Genomic DNA, 16,455 nt, shown 5'->3' on the forward strand with positions numbered 1-16,455 from the left:
AAGCTCTCACCCTTCATCTAATCCTATCAGCATAACCTTCGATTTGTTTTTCCCTCATGTACTCATCCAGTTCCCCCTTCAGTGCATTAAAATGATGAACTGTAATATAAAGGGCTATGGGGATAGTGTGTGTAAAAGGCATTGAAATGTCCGATTTGCCACTCAATGCCGGAATAGGCTCGACGGGCTGAATGGCCTACTCCTGTTCCTCAGTTCCTTTCCTACTTGTTTGCTGCAGCGAGCTCCATATTAAATCACTCTTTGGGTAAAACGTCTCTCCTAGAATTCCCATGGGATTCATTAGCGACTATCTTTTATTTATGACCCCTGCTTTTCATCTTTCTCACAAGTGGAAACGTCTGGGTTGATTGAGTGACGTTCCCAGAGGCAACATGAAACGAGCTAAGGTTATCCAGGCTCAGGGCTGCGGTGACCTTGGCGGCCAGTGACAGGGAGGAAGCTGTGATGGAAATAGTCGAGTGCAGAGGCTCCGGGCAGGCTGCACAATGTCAGCACGGACTCTCTGATAAAGTAGAGGCTGTCACGGCAGATTTCCGCGCTGGGCCTATCTGGGTCAGGGGACTTGCCAACCCGGGCAACCCACCCTGGTGTAAGGTCATCGGTCTCACATTCCTCATCTTCTACCTGCAAAATAACTCATATGGGAGCACTCAATCCAAGGCCCATTTTCAGAAATCGGTTTGTAGCGATGGGCGATTAAAGGATGCAGCTTTAAGTACTCACTTTCTGGAATCCCAGGATGTTCTTCATACAGACGAGTTGAGGTACGACGCATCCAGTGAAAAAAAAAAATCGCAGGATTGAGCCTAAATTCATTTTAATATAATTTTGACATCACTGTATTTAAATAAATCTCACACACAAGGTTCAGTGGATCACAGAATAGTTACAGCGCTACAGGAGGCCATTCAGCCCCACCTTTCCATACTGGCTCCTTGCAAGAGCAACACAGTTCGTCCAGTGGTTTGTGATTCAAGTCTCCTCTAAATGCCCCTGGGCCATTTTCTTATGTTAAGACCATAAGTTAAGCTGTGACCCTAAGACATAGGAGCAGAAGTAGACCATTCGGCCCATCGAGTCTGCTCCGCCATTCAATGAGCTCATGACTGATCTGAGATGATAATCCTCACTTATCCCCTTGACCCTGATTTCCCTTACTGATTAAAAATCTGTTTATCTCAACCTTGAACATGCTTAACCACCCAATCTCTACAGCCCTCTGTGGTAAAGAATTCCCCAGATTCACTACCCCCTCAGAAAATAAATTCTGCCTCATCTCGCTGTTAAAGGTACTATATAAAAGCACTTTGTTGTTGTTGTTGAATGGGTTGACTCTGGTAAAGCTATGGTCTCTCATATCTGGGGCAAATGAGCTCTCTTTCATGTGGAAGCTTGGACTGTGGGTGCTAACATATTTTCAACCACAAGGGTGCATTACAGCCATGCTTCAAACCTTCCTCCAAGTCACATCCATGGATCCCATGGGAAACAGGGTGGTGGGAGAGGGGAAAGATAAGAATTATTGCCCCATGGTCAGAAATGGAAATCCTGGCTGATTTCTTTCCTGCTGAAACCCTAGGCTGTTGGATGTTTGTGGCACCTCTGCTTCGAGTCTGGCACCAGTTGAGTACATAAAAAATAGATTGACTCTGGGTGAGATCTTCCTGGTCTGTATGCCTCAGCACCACGCGTGGTGGCACAATGGTCAGCACTGCTACCTCACACTCCCAGCTTGGGTCCCTGTCCGTTTGGAGTTTGCATGTTCTCCCTGTGTCTGCATGGGTTTCCTCCCACAGTCGGAAAGACATGCTGGTTAGGTGCATTGGCCATGATAAATTCTCCCTCAGTGTACCCGAACAGGCACCAGGAGCGTGGCGGCTAGAGCATTTTCACAGTAACTTCATTGCAGTGTTAATGTAAGCCTACCAGTGAAACTAATAAATAAACCTTAAAACACACTTGGCTTACCACAGCAACTGGGAGAGCTGGCATGAAAATAAAACATAAATTGTCAGTAAATAAAGTGAAAAGAAAGCGTAGCTCAAGTATAAACCCATGAAACATATTTAACTTCTTGATAAAATAATTTTTAATAAATAACTTCATATATAGGTTTAAATGGTCTTGTGCATGGCACATACACAACAGTACAAAAGAAATAAAGACTAAAGAGGTTTCTACAATTTTTCGCTGCACAAACAATAATTTATGCAACCGTACTGTACCGTCTCCTAGTTGTTTGCGGTGTATACGAGGTATCTTGAATTGTCACATCGTACCAACACAAGTCTGAGATTCCAGTCCTCAGTTCAAATGGGGGAAGCAGCATTGATATATTGTTTTAGATTTCTTTGTCCTCCTTTTCCAGGAGTGACCTACAGAAAGCCCTGAAACTTCCGAAATGAAAATCTCCATTCTGTATTGTCTGCATTGTATTTAAACTGTTTGTTGACATCATACACTTCATTTACAGACATTGCTTAATGAAGCATTTCAATCACAGAAAGTATTACAATTCCAAAGTATTACTGGAATTACAAAGTATTCCAGTTTTCCATACTGGAAAAAAAGTAATCCCAGTATGGATTTTATTTTTTTTTAAGTTTCTTCGTAACAGCTAACAGCCAGGATGGACAGATTGGCGGGATGATGAATTCCTGTCCCAAGTTTGGGAGCCATTTTCTGTGGATACCTAGGACACTGAAAGATTTGAAATGGGATACATATTAACCCTTTCATCCATATGGAATAGCTTCCCAGGATTCAATTCACAACAAGCCGAGGCAGATGTTTGGATAAAGGCCCTTTGGCCCATTCGATTTCATTCTTCTAGAATGCAAACCCAATTGTTTTCCTGCTACAAGCCATCCCTGTTTGACTCCCCAATGCCTAACCCCAAATCAAACTATCCGTCATGTCAACTGTTGTAAACAAAAGCACCTTGGCGTCTGTTCTAAGTTTTTCTCTCCAACTCCAATCGCCTTACTGCCCCAATCTATCTGAAAGTAGTGTTGCAGATTTGCTTTCTCTACCTCTGGTGGAAATCTATCAGGTCGCCTAAATACTACCTGGATGTGCAACCCTGTTTAGTGTGTAGCAAATTCAACTAATTTTTCAGCCCCCCATCTCTTCCTTCTCTAATGATACCACTTGGGATGAGGCTTTGCGCTGAAATTGCCTCTATCCGTCAGGAGTTTTAAGGCTGATTTCGTGAAGTTCTGCTGCAGGTCTGGGTACATCACTAGGTGAGTGCAAGCTCATAGTGTATATGCCATTTAAGAACTCAATAGCTTAGCCACTGTGGAAGCCAAATGCCAGCTCACCTCATTTGCTTTCATTACAATTGATCTCTCATACACTTGGCTTCCATGATAACTCACACCATTCTCCAGGTGAGAATTTCCAAAGAGTTATGTCCACCAGAAAGCGTAAACTATCGCTTCACTGCGCTCAAAAATATTGGGCTCGACACTCTCAAATCTGTGAAACCCTCAAAAAAGATTGTCTGCAACTTACTGTGACAGCCAGTAATTTTATAACTTATACTAAGGGTGCAGAGTAATAGTTTATGGGTCTGATGCACTTGTTGGAATTATTCTTTGATATACTCTCTTCCACTTGCCCACTAACTGACAATTATTCATGGTCTCCCTCTTAATGCTGTCTTTTCCCCTTTCATCCCTCTCCCTAAAGCTCTCTATTTTTCCTTTGGGTCAGTCACTTTCTATGACTTTATGTATTCCCTGCTTTTACCTCTCTCCTATTTTACTCAAGTGTGAGTCTGCTACTTGAGCTCAATGTGATCACTTTTCTAACATTTTTCTTCACGAAACACTTCCAACACTTTTCTAATACTTTTCTTCACAAAAGGCACCAAAATGCAAATAAATGAAACTAACCTTAATCTTTAAGTAGAACCTACAAATGTACGTACAAATAAATCATGTATTGAGATAGATATGGAAATCAACCATTGGGGATTCAGGTCACTGGCTTGAAAACGTAACATTTGTAAGTTGGATGAGGCTGTGCTGGCTGGAATTTCCCGGATGTTCAGGCCTTGCCGCCAACCAGGACAGAGAACTTGGCGCTCAGCCAAATCTCCGTCCACTGCAGCAGGACCAGAAAATCCCACCGGTGCGAATGGCCGGACTATTCCCCCCAACGTTTCAGCTTTCATAAGCCACACTAATCCATGTGTGTTATAGAATCACAGAGCAACACAGCACAGAAACAGGCCCTTCGGCCCAACCGGTCCATGCCGACCATGCTGCCCTCCCAATTGCCTGCATTTGGCCAAAATCCCTCTAATCCTTCCCCATCCTTGTACTTATCCAAACGCCTTTTAAATGTTGCTATTGTACCTGCCTTTACCACCTCCTCTGGCAGCTCATTCCATATACGCACCATCCTCTGCGTGAAGAGGTTTCCTCTTAGATCCCTTTTAAATCTTTCCCCTCTCACCTTAATCCTATGCCCTCTAGTTTTCAGTGCCCCTATCCAGGGAGAAAGACTATGCGCGTTCATCCTATCTATGCCCCTCATGATTTTACACTCCTCAATAAGGTCAGCCCTCATTCTCCGACATTCCAGGAAATAAAGTCCTAGCCTGGCCACCCTCTCCCTATATCTCAGGCCCACTAGTCCTGGCAACATCCTCGTAAATCTTCTTTGCACTCTTCCCAGTTTATCAATGTCCTTCCTATAGCAGGGTGACCAAAACTGTACACAATACTCCAAGTGTTCTCCGCACATTACAACTGCCCACTAAATTTTCCAACTTCCTCCGTCCTTTAAACAATGCAGTAAACTGAGATTCTACTACAGCTGTACAGGTCCTCTTTAATGATCCCATGGCATTATATTGAAGGAAGGCAGGAATTTTCCCCCAGTATCCGGCAACCAAATACAACTAAGGAAATAGACTAGCCATTTCTCTCATTCTTGTTTGTGGGGTGTCCTTGACGTAGGATGCCTGCTCCCTTTGTTCTCCAGACATGTTACCCTGGGTAAAGCAGCTTGAGGATTGTCACATGGAAGGACACTATATAAACCAAGGATTTTAGATAATTAGCTGCTAATTATCTCTCACGGAGACAGGCTGCAGTGACAACCACCAGCAGCTCAGACATAGCCTCCAAACTGAACAGAATTGCTCTACCAAATTAAGATATAGGAGCAGAATTAGGTCATTTGGCCCGTCGAGTCTGCCCCGCCATTTGATCATGGCTGATTATATGCTTTTATCATCACACAGTACACTTGATGTGAACACGAGACAGGAACTAACTGAAGGGATCACCCACTGATTGCATCTTTTTTGGGCTTTCCCTTTGCAAACCAGAATCCTTTTGATGGATTCAAACAACGCATTGCCTTGCATTCACTTTCAGATGTCCCTCGTTCTCAATAATATTCCACTGGGGCACACGTTCCGTCCGGTTCAAATCACTGTGCATGAATTATAGAATGGCAATCAAATCTGGAGGGCAAAAAGTGCTGATACCCATTTGCCACTGGTCACTTTAACACCCAAATGAATCCAGCTCGCTATGGAACCCAGTGCCAGCATTCTGTTCCAAAGCAGTTCTAAAAGTAGGTCAAAGGATAAACAGTTTCATTTCAAAACAGAAGCACCATTCAAAAGATACACTTTTACGAATAATAGATTTTGAATACAATTCATAGAAAGTTACAGAAATTACAACTATATGTGTTGCAATGTTTCAACTTCAAAGCAGTATACGTTTTAGCAGTTTACACCGCTCAGTGGCATTTTGTTGCTAAATTGCATTTAATCCCAAAATTACAGTAGTATTTATTGTGTGCAGTTGCAAACATGGCGAATATTTAGGTAATGCACGATAACACTACATCAGCAAATGTCAACCCCAATTTATCAGCCGAAATAGGGCGACTCTCAAAACCACCCTAATATCAAATCCACTTGAAAATGTGTGACAGCAATATTAATTTAGACAGACACAAAAAACAGAAAATGCTGGAAAATCTCAGCAGGTCTGACAGCATCTGGGGGGAGAGAATAGAGCCAATGTTTCGAGTCGAGATGACCATTCATCAGAGCTCTGATGAAGGGTCATCTAGACTCGAAACAGGGGCTCGATTCTCTCCCCACAGCTGCTGTCAGCCCTGCTGAGATTTTCCAGCATTTTCTGTTTCTTGTTTCAGATTCCAGCGTCCACAATATTTTGCTTTTATCTTAATTTATACAGGTTTCGCTTCATTTTTTTTTGATGTTCTGATTAATTGCTACAAAGAATCCCCTCCCAATTCAGGAGAGAGGTTGAAAACGGGATTCAATTAATTTCTTAAGGTTTTTGTTACCAGCCAAGAGTTGAGTTATATTTGGAAAATAAGACTAATGACTGGTGTCATGGCATGATAAAACTAGAAATCAGTATCCAGTGATATTCTACTGAGCACCCTTAAAATATCTGGAGCACTTTTTGAATCTCCATTTTAAAGCGTTTTGCAAACTTTCTTCTTTGCCCAATTCCCCCTCCTTTCTTGAAAGCACCGATTCTTTAATGGCTGGAGGTGCACAAATGCAAGCTCTCCTCCAGCACCTCACCCAGTTAGTCATTCGTTCATCATGTTTGAGTCTAAAATGTGAGGCCTATGCACCCTGCTTCTGCACTCAACCAGATCTCGATCCCCCTAACCCTTAAAGCAAACGGAAGGAAGATCGCAGACTGGCTGGTTGCAAGATATGTGAGCAGAGCTTAACCCCATTCCTCGCCCAACTTTCATTCACCACCTCACACCGACAGAAGGCCATTCCAGCACAGTGCTCGTCACATTTGAACAGCAATGAACGAAGCAATTTTAATTATCCAACATCCATGTCCTAATGAGTTAGTCATTAATGTGATCTGTCGGTGGTCTAGCACTAAAATATAATTGAGCTTTTATATTATATTAAGGAAGTTTTAGCAGGAAGCTCTGATCTGTTTGCTATGTGCAGCAAAATTGATAATACGTGGTGAAAGAAATGCAGTTAACATTGAGTTGAATATGACCTTTCTTCAGCACTGGGTTCTCAAAAAGGGTCATATTCAATTCAAGACATTGGGCGTTATTTTACCATTTTTTAGTCTAAGTGCTGGACGGACTTGAAACTGGGAGAGTTTCAGATTTGTCTTTTGGGTGTGTTTTTAGGCCCCCCCCATACACACTCTGCCTGCAAAATTCTGAGCAAGTCTGTTGCTCGCGGCAGAAGCCTGTGGGCAGGGCTTAACGTGCCTGAAAGTCTGCAGAGGGAGATAGTGCGCACATGCAGGCTTCTGATGCTGCACGTGCGCATTAGCAGTAGCAGGGGTCTGACAGACAAAGAGAGAGCTGTTAGGCCCCTGCTACCGCTAATCGCTTTACGCCCCACTATACGACCGAGTCGCACCCGAAAACGGGCGCAACTTGATGGTAAAATCGCCCCCATTAGCTCTCTTTCTCCCTCTACAGATGCTGCTCGACCTACCGAGTATTTCAATAATTGTTTATATTTCAGGTCTCCAGCATCCGCTGTATTTTGCTTTTATAAAATTGTTTTGTGGTCTTTTATACCCACGTTTATGACCCCTACAGAGGAAATAAGAATCAAGCAGAACAGAAAGAGGCCATTTGGCCCATCGTTGTATGTACTGGCTTTTTGAAAGAGTTCATCCCCTTCCCCCGATCTTTCTCCATAGACGTGGAAATTTCTCCTTTTCAAATACTTAACCTGTTCCCTTTTGAAAGCTGCTGTCGAATATGTTTCCACCAGCTTTTCGGGTGACGCCTTCAGGATGATAAGAACTCACGGCGGAAATCCTCCCTCTTAAACAATTAGCCAAGATGCACATACTTATTATGATTGTAAAATAATGGTGTAGTGCCTCACTGTGTCTTAAAATTGCAAAGTGTGCTGCTATCTTCAGATAAGCTTTCCAGTATACTCACAAGGCCTTCTTTCCATCAGTCACCTTACTGTGGCTGTTATTGTCCAGGTATGATGCTTATTATTTTTGTACTTTTATCGCTGTTTACTGGTTTCAGATTCTCCCATACTCAGGGCAGCAAGTCCCAGTAAACAAGGACTGGAGCTGTCCAATCAGCACCACGGCATCAAATTCTATAATTATATCCCTGCATACAGTACAAAAATCATTTAATATTTAATTTGTTTATCTTGTAGATTAATTGCTACAAAATGAGAAATATGGAAACAAGAAGGAGCAGGCCATTCGGCCCTTTGAGCCTGCCACACCATTTAATATGATCATGGCTAATCATCAAATTCAATAGCCAAAAGAGAAAATGCTGGAAAATCTCAGCAGGGCTGGCAGCATCTGTAAGGAGAGAAAAGAGCTGACGTTTCCAGTCCAGATGACCCTTTGTCAAAACTTTGACAAAGGGTCATCTGGACTCGAAACGTCAGCTCTTTTCTCTCCTTACAGATGCTGCCAGACCTGCTGAGATTTTCCAGCATTTCCTCTTTTGGTTTCAGATTCCAGCATCCGCAGTAATTTGCTTTCATCCAATTCAATACCCTGGAATCTCCTACAGCCATTTCTTTCTCCAGCTCTTAAACATATTCCTCCCTGTTTCCACCTTTGCAAGTCCCTGAGGCTTGTCTGCTTGAGGCAGCCCATCCAATTTTCTAACTGTTAACAATAAGAGAGAAAAAAGTGATGAAAAGGTCCAGAATTTAGAGTTCAGGGATGCCCCATGTTTAAAGATGGAGATGGCATTAAACGGGTGCAAAAGGAAAACCTACGGCATGACCAAAGGCATCTGCTCAACTGTTTGGATAGGAAGGCAATCATGCCTTAAAACCTCGTTAAAGATGTTGGCAATCTACAAAAATCACTAACTTTTGTTATCAGCTTGTGTCTAGCTCTGAAAAGAGCCATTGTCAACATGAAAGCTACCCATCTTTCTCCTGCCAATATTTCTGCTCCTTTCATCTCCTAGAGATGTCGGCACTTTGCTCGGGGTCTACTTCTATGTGTCATTTTCCAGTGTCTAGCCAGAGGGTCTTCAGGTTAGGCTCAGCAGTGTGTGCTGGTAGGCTGACCAGCCATTGAGTGGGCGGGGAACAGTGGGCAACAGGACAGTGCCACCCAGTGTGCCACCGTGCCGTATGATGTCAAAATCTTCAGGCGATGAAGAGCAAACAGGACAAAAATAAATTAGGGAAAAAAGAATTACACCCAACAATAGGCTTCTTCACTCATCTGGTTTAAAGGTCAGAGGTCACTTTGGTGTGATGGTGGTTCGCATTTCAATTTATTTCTCTCCTCAATGTTGGAAATGAGGAGATAAGTTACATCATTTCCTCTTGCAACCGATAGCTGGTCTCTTCAATAACTGGCTGTCCTGGGGTTGACAATGTAATCTGACTAACATGGTGAGTGATCTTTTTGAATGTCCACAACTATATATTTTTCTTTAAAAGCAGCATTACTAAAATAACTCACTTGTGTCAAAATAACCATAAAAAGTAATACATATTTACATGTTATGCTGATTCCATATAAGTTAATAAGTTAATAGTAATCTATAAATGTCCTGTACATGGTATATACTCCTCTGCAATCCTACTTCTATGAAAATTATGTCTCGTGATACTTCTCGTATCGATTCGCCCCATTTCTTTACAATCTAGGCAAAAAATGAGTAACTCTCAGGATGGGTGAAACTTTCCTTCCTCTCTTTGCTCTTCCATGTTTGCTTAATGCGATGTACATCCCTGGGTACGTTTTCGATTCGTACACGTTGTAGCGATTTGGCAAGAGTCTTTCTCTGAATTCGCACTCATTATTGAAGTCCACCTGAAAGACATTTTTTTTTCCCCAAGAATAAATTTTGTCAGTTGATAGTCATTCATATTTATCATATCTGCAATGGTGCTCATTTTAAAAAAAAATCCATCTGTCTTATCTCACCTGGACTCCCCAAACAGAACCTTTCTTAATCTGCAAAATGGAGAACTAATCCACAAAAGCTCCATTACGGTGTGAGATGATAAATAGCGCTCCTCCTTGCTCACTGTACCACATCTGTACAGAGCTGAACTTGACAATGATTTTAACATCAGCCCATATTTGCTTTGTGCAATTTAAGGCAATATTGAAAGAATAGCAGAGCGATGCACATTACAGTTATATTTTGGACTAAGTACTCGTGGTGCACACTGAGGTACCAGTTGCACCACCACCATCAATGGAATTCATTACCACAGGAAGTAGTTGATCCCAAAACATTGAATGTATTCATGATATAGTACATGGGGCGAATGGATCAAAGGCTACGGGGAGAAAGCAGGATAAGGCTATTGAGTTGGATGATCAGCCATGAACGTACTAAATGGCGGAACAGGCTCGAAGGGCCAAATGGCCTCCTCCTGCTCCTATCTTCTATGTTTCTATCAATGGGAGATGCTGAGGAGAGGCATTGTACTTCTGCCTGAGCAAGTTACCAGGGCATCAGCAAGGAACGGCACTGCCGCGTTAACAAGTGTACTTCCCCTCTCCTCATTTCCTACTCCATTTGACCACCTTCTATTGTGGTCACGTGGGACGGGATTTTCCGTCCGCGCTCGCCCCCAAGGCCGGCAATTCCCGCCCGAGGTCAACAGAACTTTGCACGGTCCGCCAAATTTTCTGTCCCGCCCGCTACGATTCCCATGGCAGGTGGGAATGGGAAAATTCCCACCGTCGTCTTCAGAATTGAAGAGGCAAACACCACTGTGTTTAAATGAGTTATCAAACAACTCATATCGAAATAAACTTTGCAGTTTCAAGACATTTATAGTTGTTCAGTGTTATTCACTCTGTTTTTGATCGCCTGTCATTTTTTTCAACTATTTTCTTATTATTTATTGAAAACATCCCTCTTCACAATTGTCTAATTAAGTTGGTAGTATTTGATATTGTCATCTAGTTGAACTTAAAAGGTCCCAAACTGAATATTTACCCCGGGTACAAATAAAGGGTCATCTTAAACATTCACTCCCTCATTCACTGAGGGGCAACTTGCAAAATTGACAATTAAGACTGGAAAGAGATTATTAAAATGGTATGATACAAATGAAGGCTTTTTTTTACAGGATATTTCTGATTCACTCACCGTCGCATACAGTCGGCCTTTGCTATTCATTGCAATGAAGGCATGAGTTTTTATTCCGAACAGACTGACAACTCCCAGCTCGACTGTAGAAATCATTAAGAGACCTAAATTTAAAAAAACACCGATAGAAATTATTCTCAGTAACACAATGTATCATTTTTTACTTCTTTATTTGCTATAATGTGAAAGGCAATAGAATTAACTCATTCGTACCAATAGAAACCGTGCTGAATATTCCCATATTCAACACTGTACGAGTGGTATTTCTAGGTTTCTCCGTCATGCTTTGCCGAGTAAAGCTCATTTCATCTCAGTTATTGGAGGTAAACCCTCCTCACTCCAATTTCGACCCTTTTTCCTCCACTTCCAATTCTGAGCCTTGACATTGGTCGCTTAAATATCAAACTGGTAATTGTACCAGAACTGTTAGAATTCTGATCATTGATGATTAGGATATTAAGAGTGCTTTAGAATGCTACAGAGCAGAGGGAGGTCATTCGGCCCATCGAGTCTGCACCAACCACAATCCCACCCAGGCCCTACTCCCATAACCCCAATTACCTAGTTAATTCCCCCTGACACTAAGGGGCAATTTAGCATAGCCAATCCACCTAACATGCAATCTTTGGACTATGGGAGCAAACCGGAGCACCCGGAGGAAACCCACACAGACATGGGGAGAATGTGCAAACTCCACACAGACAGTCACCCAAGCCGGGAATCGAACCCAGGTCCTTGGCACTGTGAAGCAGCAGTGCTAGCCGCTGTGCCACTGTGCCGTCCACATAAATGCATAAACTTGCATTGAATGCAGTGGGTAATCACGTCTTCTGAATTTACTCCTGAAGTACAACCAATCAATTTGTTAATTGCAGCCACTCTGATGTTAACTGCCAATCTGAACACACCAAGTTCTAACAAGCAGTAAATGAATGAATGACCAGTTAATCTACACGAAAACAGAAAATGCTGGAAAATCTCAGCAGGTCTGACAGCATCTGTGGAGAGAGAGTAGAGTTAACGTTTCGAGTCTGGATGAACCCTTGACAGAGCTGCTCTGACAAAGGGTCATCCAGATGCGAAACTTTGGCTCTATTCTCTCTCCACAGATGCTGTCAGACCTGCTGAGGTTTTCCAGCATTTTCTGTTTTTATTTCAGTATCCGCAGTATTTTGCCTTGACCGGTTAATCTATTTCTATTTAATTTTGGCTATTGGAGGTGAAAGAGAATGGATTAAGAAAACTGAAGTGCTAGTTATTTGAAAGGTCTAATTAAAGTTTTTTCCCCTCTGGATCAGAATCTAATTGAGTGTAAAAAAATACAACTAAATACATTCAACCAACCTTAGAACAAAAGTGTTTCTAATTCTTCACACTTAAGTTTGTCCAAGTGAGGAATAAAACTGTTACACTGACAATAAAGGTTTATGCAGAAATCACAGAAACCCTACAGTGCAGAAAGAGGCCATTTGGCCCATCGAGTCTGCACCGACCACAATCCCACCCAGCCACTACCTACCCCCATATCCCTACATATTTACCCGCTAATCCCTCTAACCTACACATCTCAGGACACTAAGGGGCAATTTTAGCATGGCCAATCAACTTAACCCGCACATCTTTGGACTGTGGGAGGAAACTGGAGCACCCGGAGGAAATCCACGCAGACACGAGGAGAATGTGCAAACTCCACACAGACAGTGACCCGAGCCGGGAATCAAACCCAGGCCCCTGGAGCTGTGAAGCAGCAGTGCTAACCACTGTGCTACCGTGCCGCCCCAATACAAAAAATAATTATTTTTGCCTCTGATACACCGTACTGTACACTGTACTGCTTCTGTCCCGTCTCCTGAAGGGGGTTAAAAAAAACTAGGCACACTCCGAAAATATTCAACTTGTTTTGATACACAACAGGGAGGAGCTAATCTCTAATTCAAATCCAAACATTCTGTTTGTTCTATTGACACCTATATTTGATTGATAAATTTTTGAGTTTAAGATGTGCATATTTAAATTTACTTTGTCACAGACTTTTGTCACATCTTTTGAAAACTTTTGAAAACTATTTCTCACCTACTTGGAAAGGAGAGGCTTAGAGGGATATGGGCCAAACACAGGCAAATGGGACGAGTTCAGTTTAGGTGTAGAGGTTGTTGAAAAGTTAAGGAGCAACTGAAAACAATCACCATCACTGGGAAAAAGTGCTGAGCAAGCTGTTGGGATTAAAGGCAGACAAGTCCCCAGGGTCTGATGGCCTACATCCCAGGGTATTACAGGAAGGGACAGCACAGATAGTGGAGGTATTAGCTATAATATTCCAAAATTCCCTGGATTTGGGAAAGGTTCCAGTGGATTGGAAAATGAAACGCCCCCAGTTCAAAAAGGGAGAAAAGCAGAAAGTAGGAAACTATAGCCCAGTTCGTTCAATGTCTGTTGTTGGGAAATTGTGGGAATCTATTGTTAAGGAAGCAGTAACAGGACATTCGGAAAGTCAAAACGCAACCCATCAGAGTCAGCATGGTTTTACGAAGGATAAATTGTGTTTGACTATTTTGCTAGAGTTCTTCAATGATGCAACAAGCAAAGTAGATAATGGGGGTCGTGTGGATGTAGTGTATCTGGGCTTCCTGAATGCATTTGATAAGGTACCGCACAAAAGGTAATACACAAGGTAAGAACCCACGGGGGTTGGGGGTAATATATTATTTTATGTATTAGTCACAAGGAGGCTTACATTAACACTGCACTGAAGTTGCTGTGAGAATCCCCTAGTGGCCACACTCTGGCGCTTGTTCGGATACACTGAGGGAGAATTTAGCATGGCCAATGCGCCTAACCAGCACGTCTTTCGGACTGTGGGAGGAAACCGGAAGCGCCCGGAGGAAACCCATCCAGACAAACATGCAGACTCCGCACAGACAGTGACCCAAGACAGGAATCGAACCCGGCGCTGGCGCTGTGAGAAGGCAGTGCTAACCACTGTGCCGCCCCAGCTTGGACAGAGAATTAGCTAACCAACAGAAAGCAGACAGTGGGGATGAATGAGTCCTTTTTTGATTGGCAAGTTGTAACTAGTGGTGTGCCACAGGGTTTGGTCCTGTTTGTAATCTATATTAGTGACTTGGATGTGAGGATAGAATGTAGTATAGCCAAATTTGCAGGTGACGTTAAAATAGGTGAGAAAACAAATTGCAATGAGGAAATAAGAAATTTACAAATGGATATGGATAGATTAGGTGAGTAGGAGATGGAATTTAACGTGGATAAGTGTGATGTTATCCATTTTGGTCTGAAGTATAAAAAGGCAACTTATTATCTAAATGGAGAGAAACTGTGAAATACTTTTGGTGCAGAGGGATCTGGGTGCCCTTGGGCATGAATCACAGAAAGTTAATAATGCTGGTGCAGCAGGTAATAAGGAAGACAAATGGAATTTTGGCATTCACTGCTAATGGAATAAAGTATAAAAATAGGAAGTGCTGTTGCAACTGTATAGGGCATCAGTGAGACCACATCTGGAATACTGCGCATGGTTTTGGTCTTCTTACTTGAGGAAGGACATAAATGCATTCGCGGCAGTTCAGAGAAGGTTCACTAGATTGATTCCAGACATGAAGAAATGTCTGATAAAAAGAGATCGAGCAGTTTAGGTCTATACTCACTGGAGTTCAGAAGAATGAGAGGAGATCTATTTAAGATGCAACAAGCAAAGTGGATAATGGGGGACGTGTAGATGTTGTGTATCTGGGCTTCCAGAAGTGGTTGGGGGTGCAACACTGCGGGAGTCCCGGGCTGGCCAGCGATTGAGCTGGCCAACAAACGGGAGGCTGACAGTTTGGGGCCTCTGCACATGCGCAGAGTTCCACTGGTTTCAGCCTCCTGGTAGTGTTAGTGTTAGGCACCGCCCCTCTGAAATCTAATGATATTTGCACCGGTGGCCTCTGTAGTGCACAGATTGTGGGAGATTCTGGCGTAGAATCCCACTGAAAAAAACCAGCGTGAATTACTCCAGTTTTCTCACAAATTCAACACTTAGAATTTTTTGGGAGCATTCCACCCATGGTATCTGAGGGGGACACAAAAACCATCTGGAGTAAGAATTCAAAATGTAACAAGGACATTACTCAAAGCTATTGGTGTCAGAAACACAAACCTTGTTCAAGTTTCTGAACATTAATATAATGCCATAGAGTCATAAGACGTTTACAGCATGGAAACAGGCCTTTCGGCCCAATTTGTCCATGCCGCCCTTTTGTTTTTAACCACTAAGCTAGTCCCAATTGCCTGCGTTTGGCCCATATCCCTCTATAGCCATCTTACCATGTAACTCTCCAAACGCTTTTTAAAAAACAAAATTGTACCCGCTTCTACTACTACCTCTGGCAGCTTGTTCCAGACACTCACCACCCTCTGAGTGAAAAAATTGCCCCTCTGCCATTGTCTCTTTCTTCATTCATACTGTGCCCAGGAATAAATTCTGCCCTATTCCCTGTTACACTGAAATGCTTTTCTACAATTTCTTCCATCTTAGGTCTGCAATGGTTTTGAAGGAGATAAGTCGAAGTTTATAGGGTTGATTTCAGCACAAGTGTGCCAACTTAAAGCTAAAGGTAGCACAGTGGTTAGCACTGCTGCTTCACAGCTCCAGGGACCTGGGTTCGATTCCCGGCTTGGTCACTGTCTGTGTGGAGTTTGCACATTCTCCTCGTGTCTGCGTGGGTTTCCTCCGGGTGCTCTGGTTTCCTCCCACAGTCCAAAGATGTGCGGGTTAGGTTGATTGGCCATGCTAAATTGACCCTTAGTGTCCTGAGATGTGTAGATTAGAGGGATTAGTGGGTAAAATATGGAGGGATATGGGGGTAGGGCCTGGGTGGGATTGTAGTCGGTGCAGACTCGATGGGCCGAATGGCCTCTTTCTGTACTATAGGGTTTCTATGATTTCTATGATGATTTCTAACATGCTGAATGTCAAAACATATCATTTCAAATACCACCCAACACCCACTGTTGCTATGTCCTGAAAAGAATTTCTCAGCGGTTAATTTTAGGGCGGTTTTTTTTCAAAGCATCTATTCTTCATTCTTTCACCTCAGCATTCTCCCACCTTCCTGAGTCTAAAGTCAACTCCAATTGTGTAAGTGGGCAGACTTCCTTCTTTATCTCGAGCTTCCTCCAAGGGAACTTTCCAACGCAGCCTCCTCATTAGATGTTATTCTTTTCGTCCAGACGTTTTCCGCATGATATCTTGGGGTTAGATTCTCCCAAAAAATATTCCAAGTGTCGAAAAACTGGAGTAAATCCCTCTGT

The 16,455-nt window shown here is 42.8% G+C and overlaps 1 protein-coding gene across 2 annotated transcripts in view; it reads right to left on the reverse strand.

Moving 5' to 3' along the window:
- Positions 1–2,086: 2,086 nt before the first annotated feature.
- The window catches only part of LOC144511806 (fibroblast growth factor 6-like), a 39,625-nt gene continuing 25,256 nt past the window's right edge, over positions 2,087–16,455 (reverse strand). For both annotated transcript variants that reach the window (XM_078242149.1, XM_078242150.1), the window contains exons 2-3: positions 11,149–11,252; positions 2,087–9,851 (exon numbers count right to left, since the gene is read on the reverse strand). In XM_078242149.1, coding sequence (XP_078098275.1) covers positions 9,675–9,851; positions 11,149–11,252 — 281 coding nt within the window. In that variant the 3' untranslated portion in view covers positions 2,087–9,674. The remainder of the gene's footprint in view (positions 9,852–11,148; positions 11,253–16,455) is intronic.

This window comes from Mustelus asterias, chromosome 25, assembly GCF_964213995.1.
Source record: "Mustelus asterias chromosome 25, sMusAst1.hap1.1, whole genome shotgun sequence".
In the NCBI taxonomy this organism is placed as follows: Eukaryota; Metazoa; Chordata; class Chondrichthyes; order Carcharhiniformes; family Triakidae; genus Mustelus; species Mustelus asterias.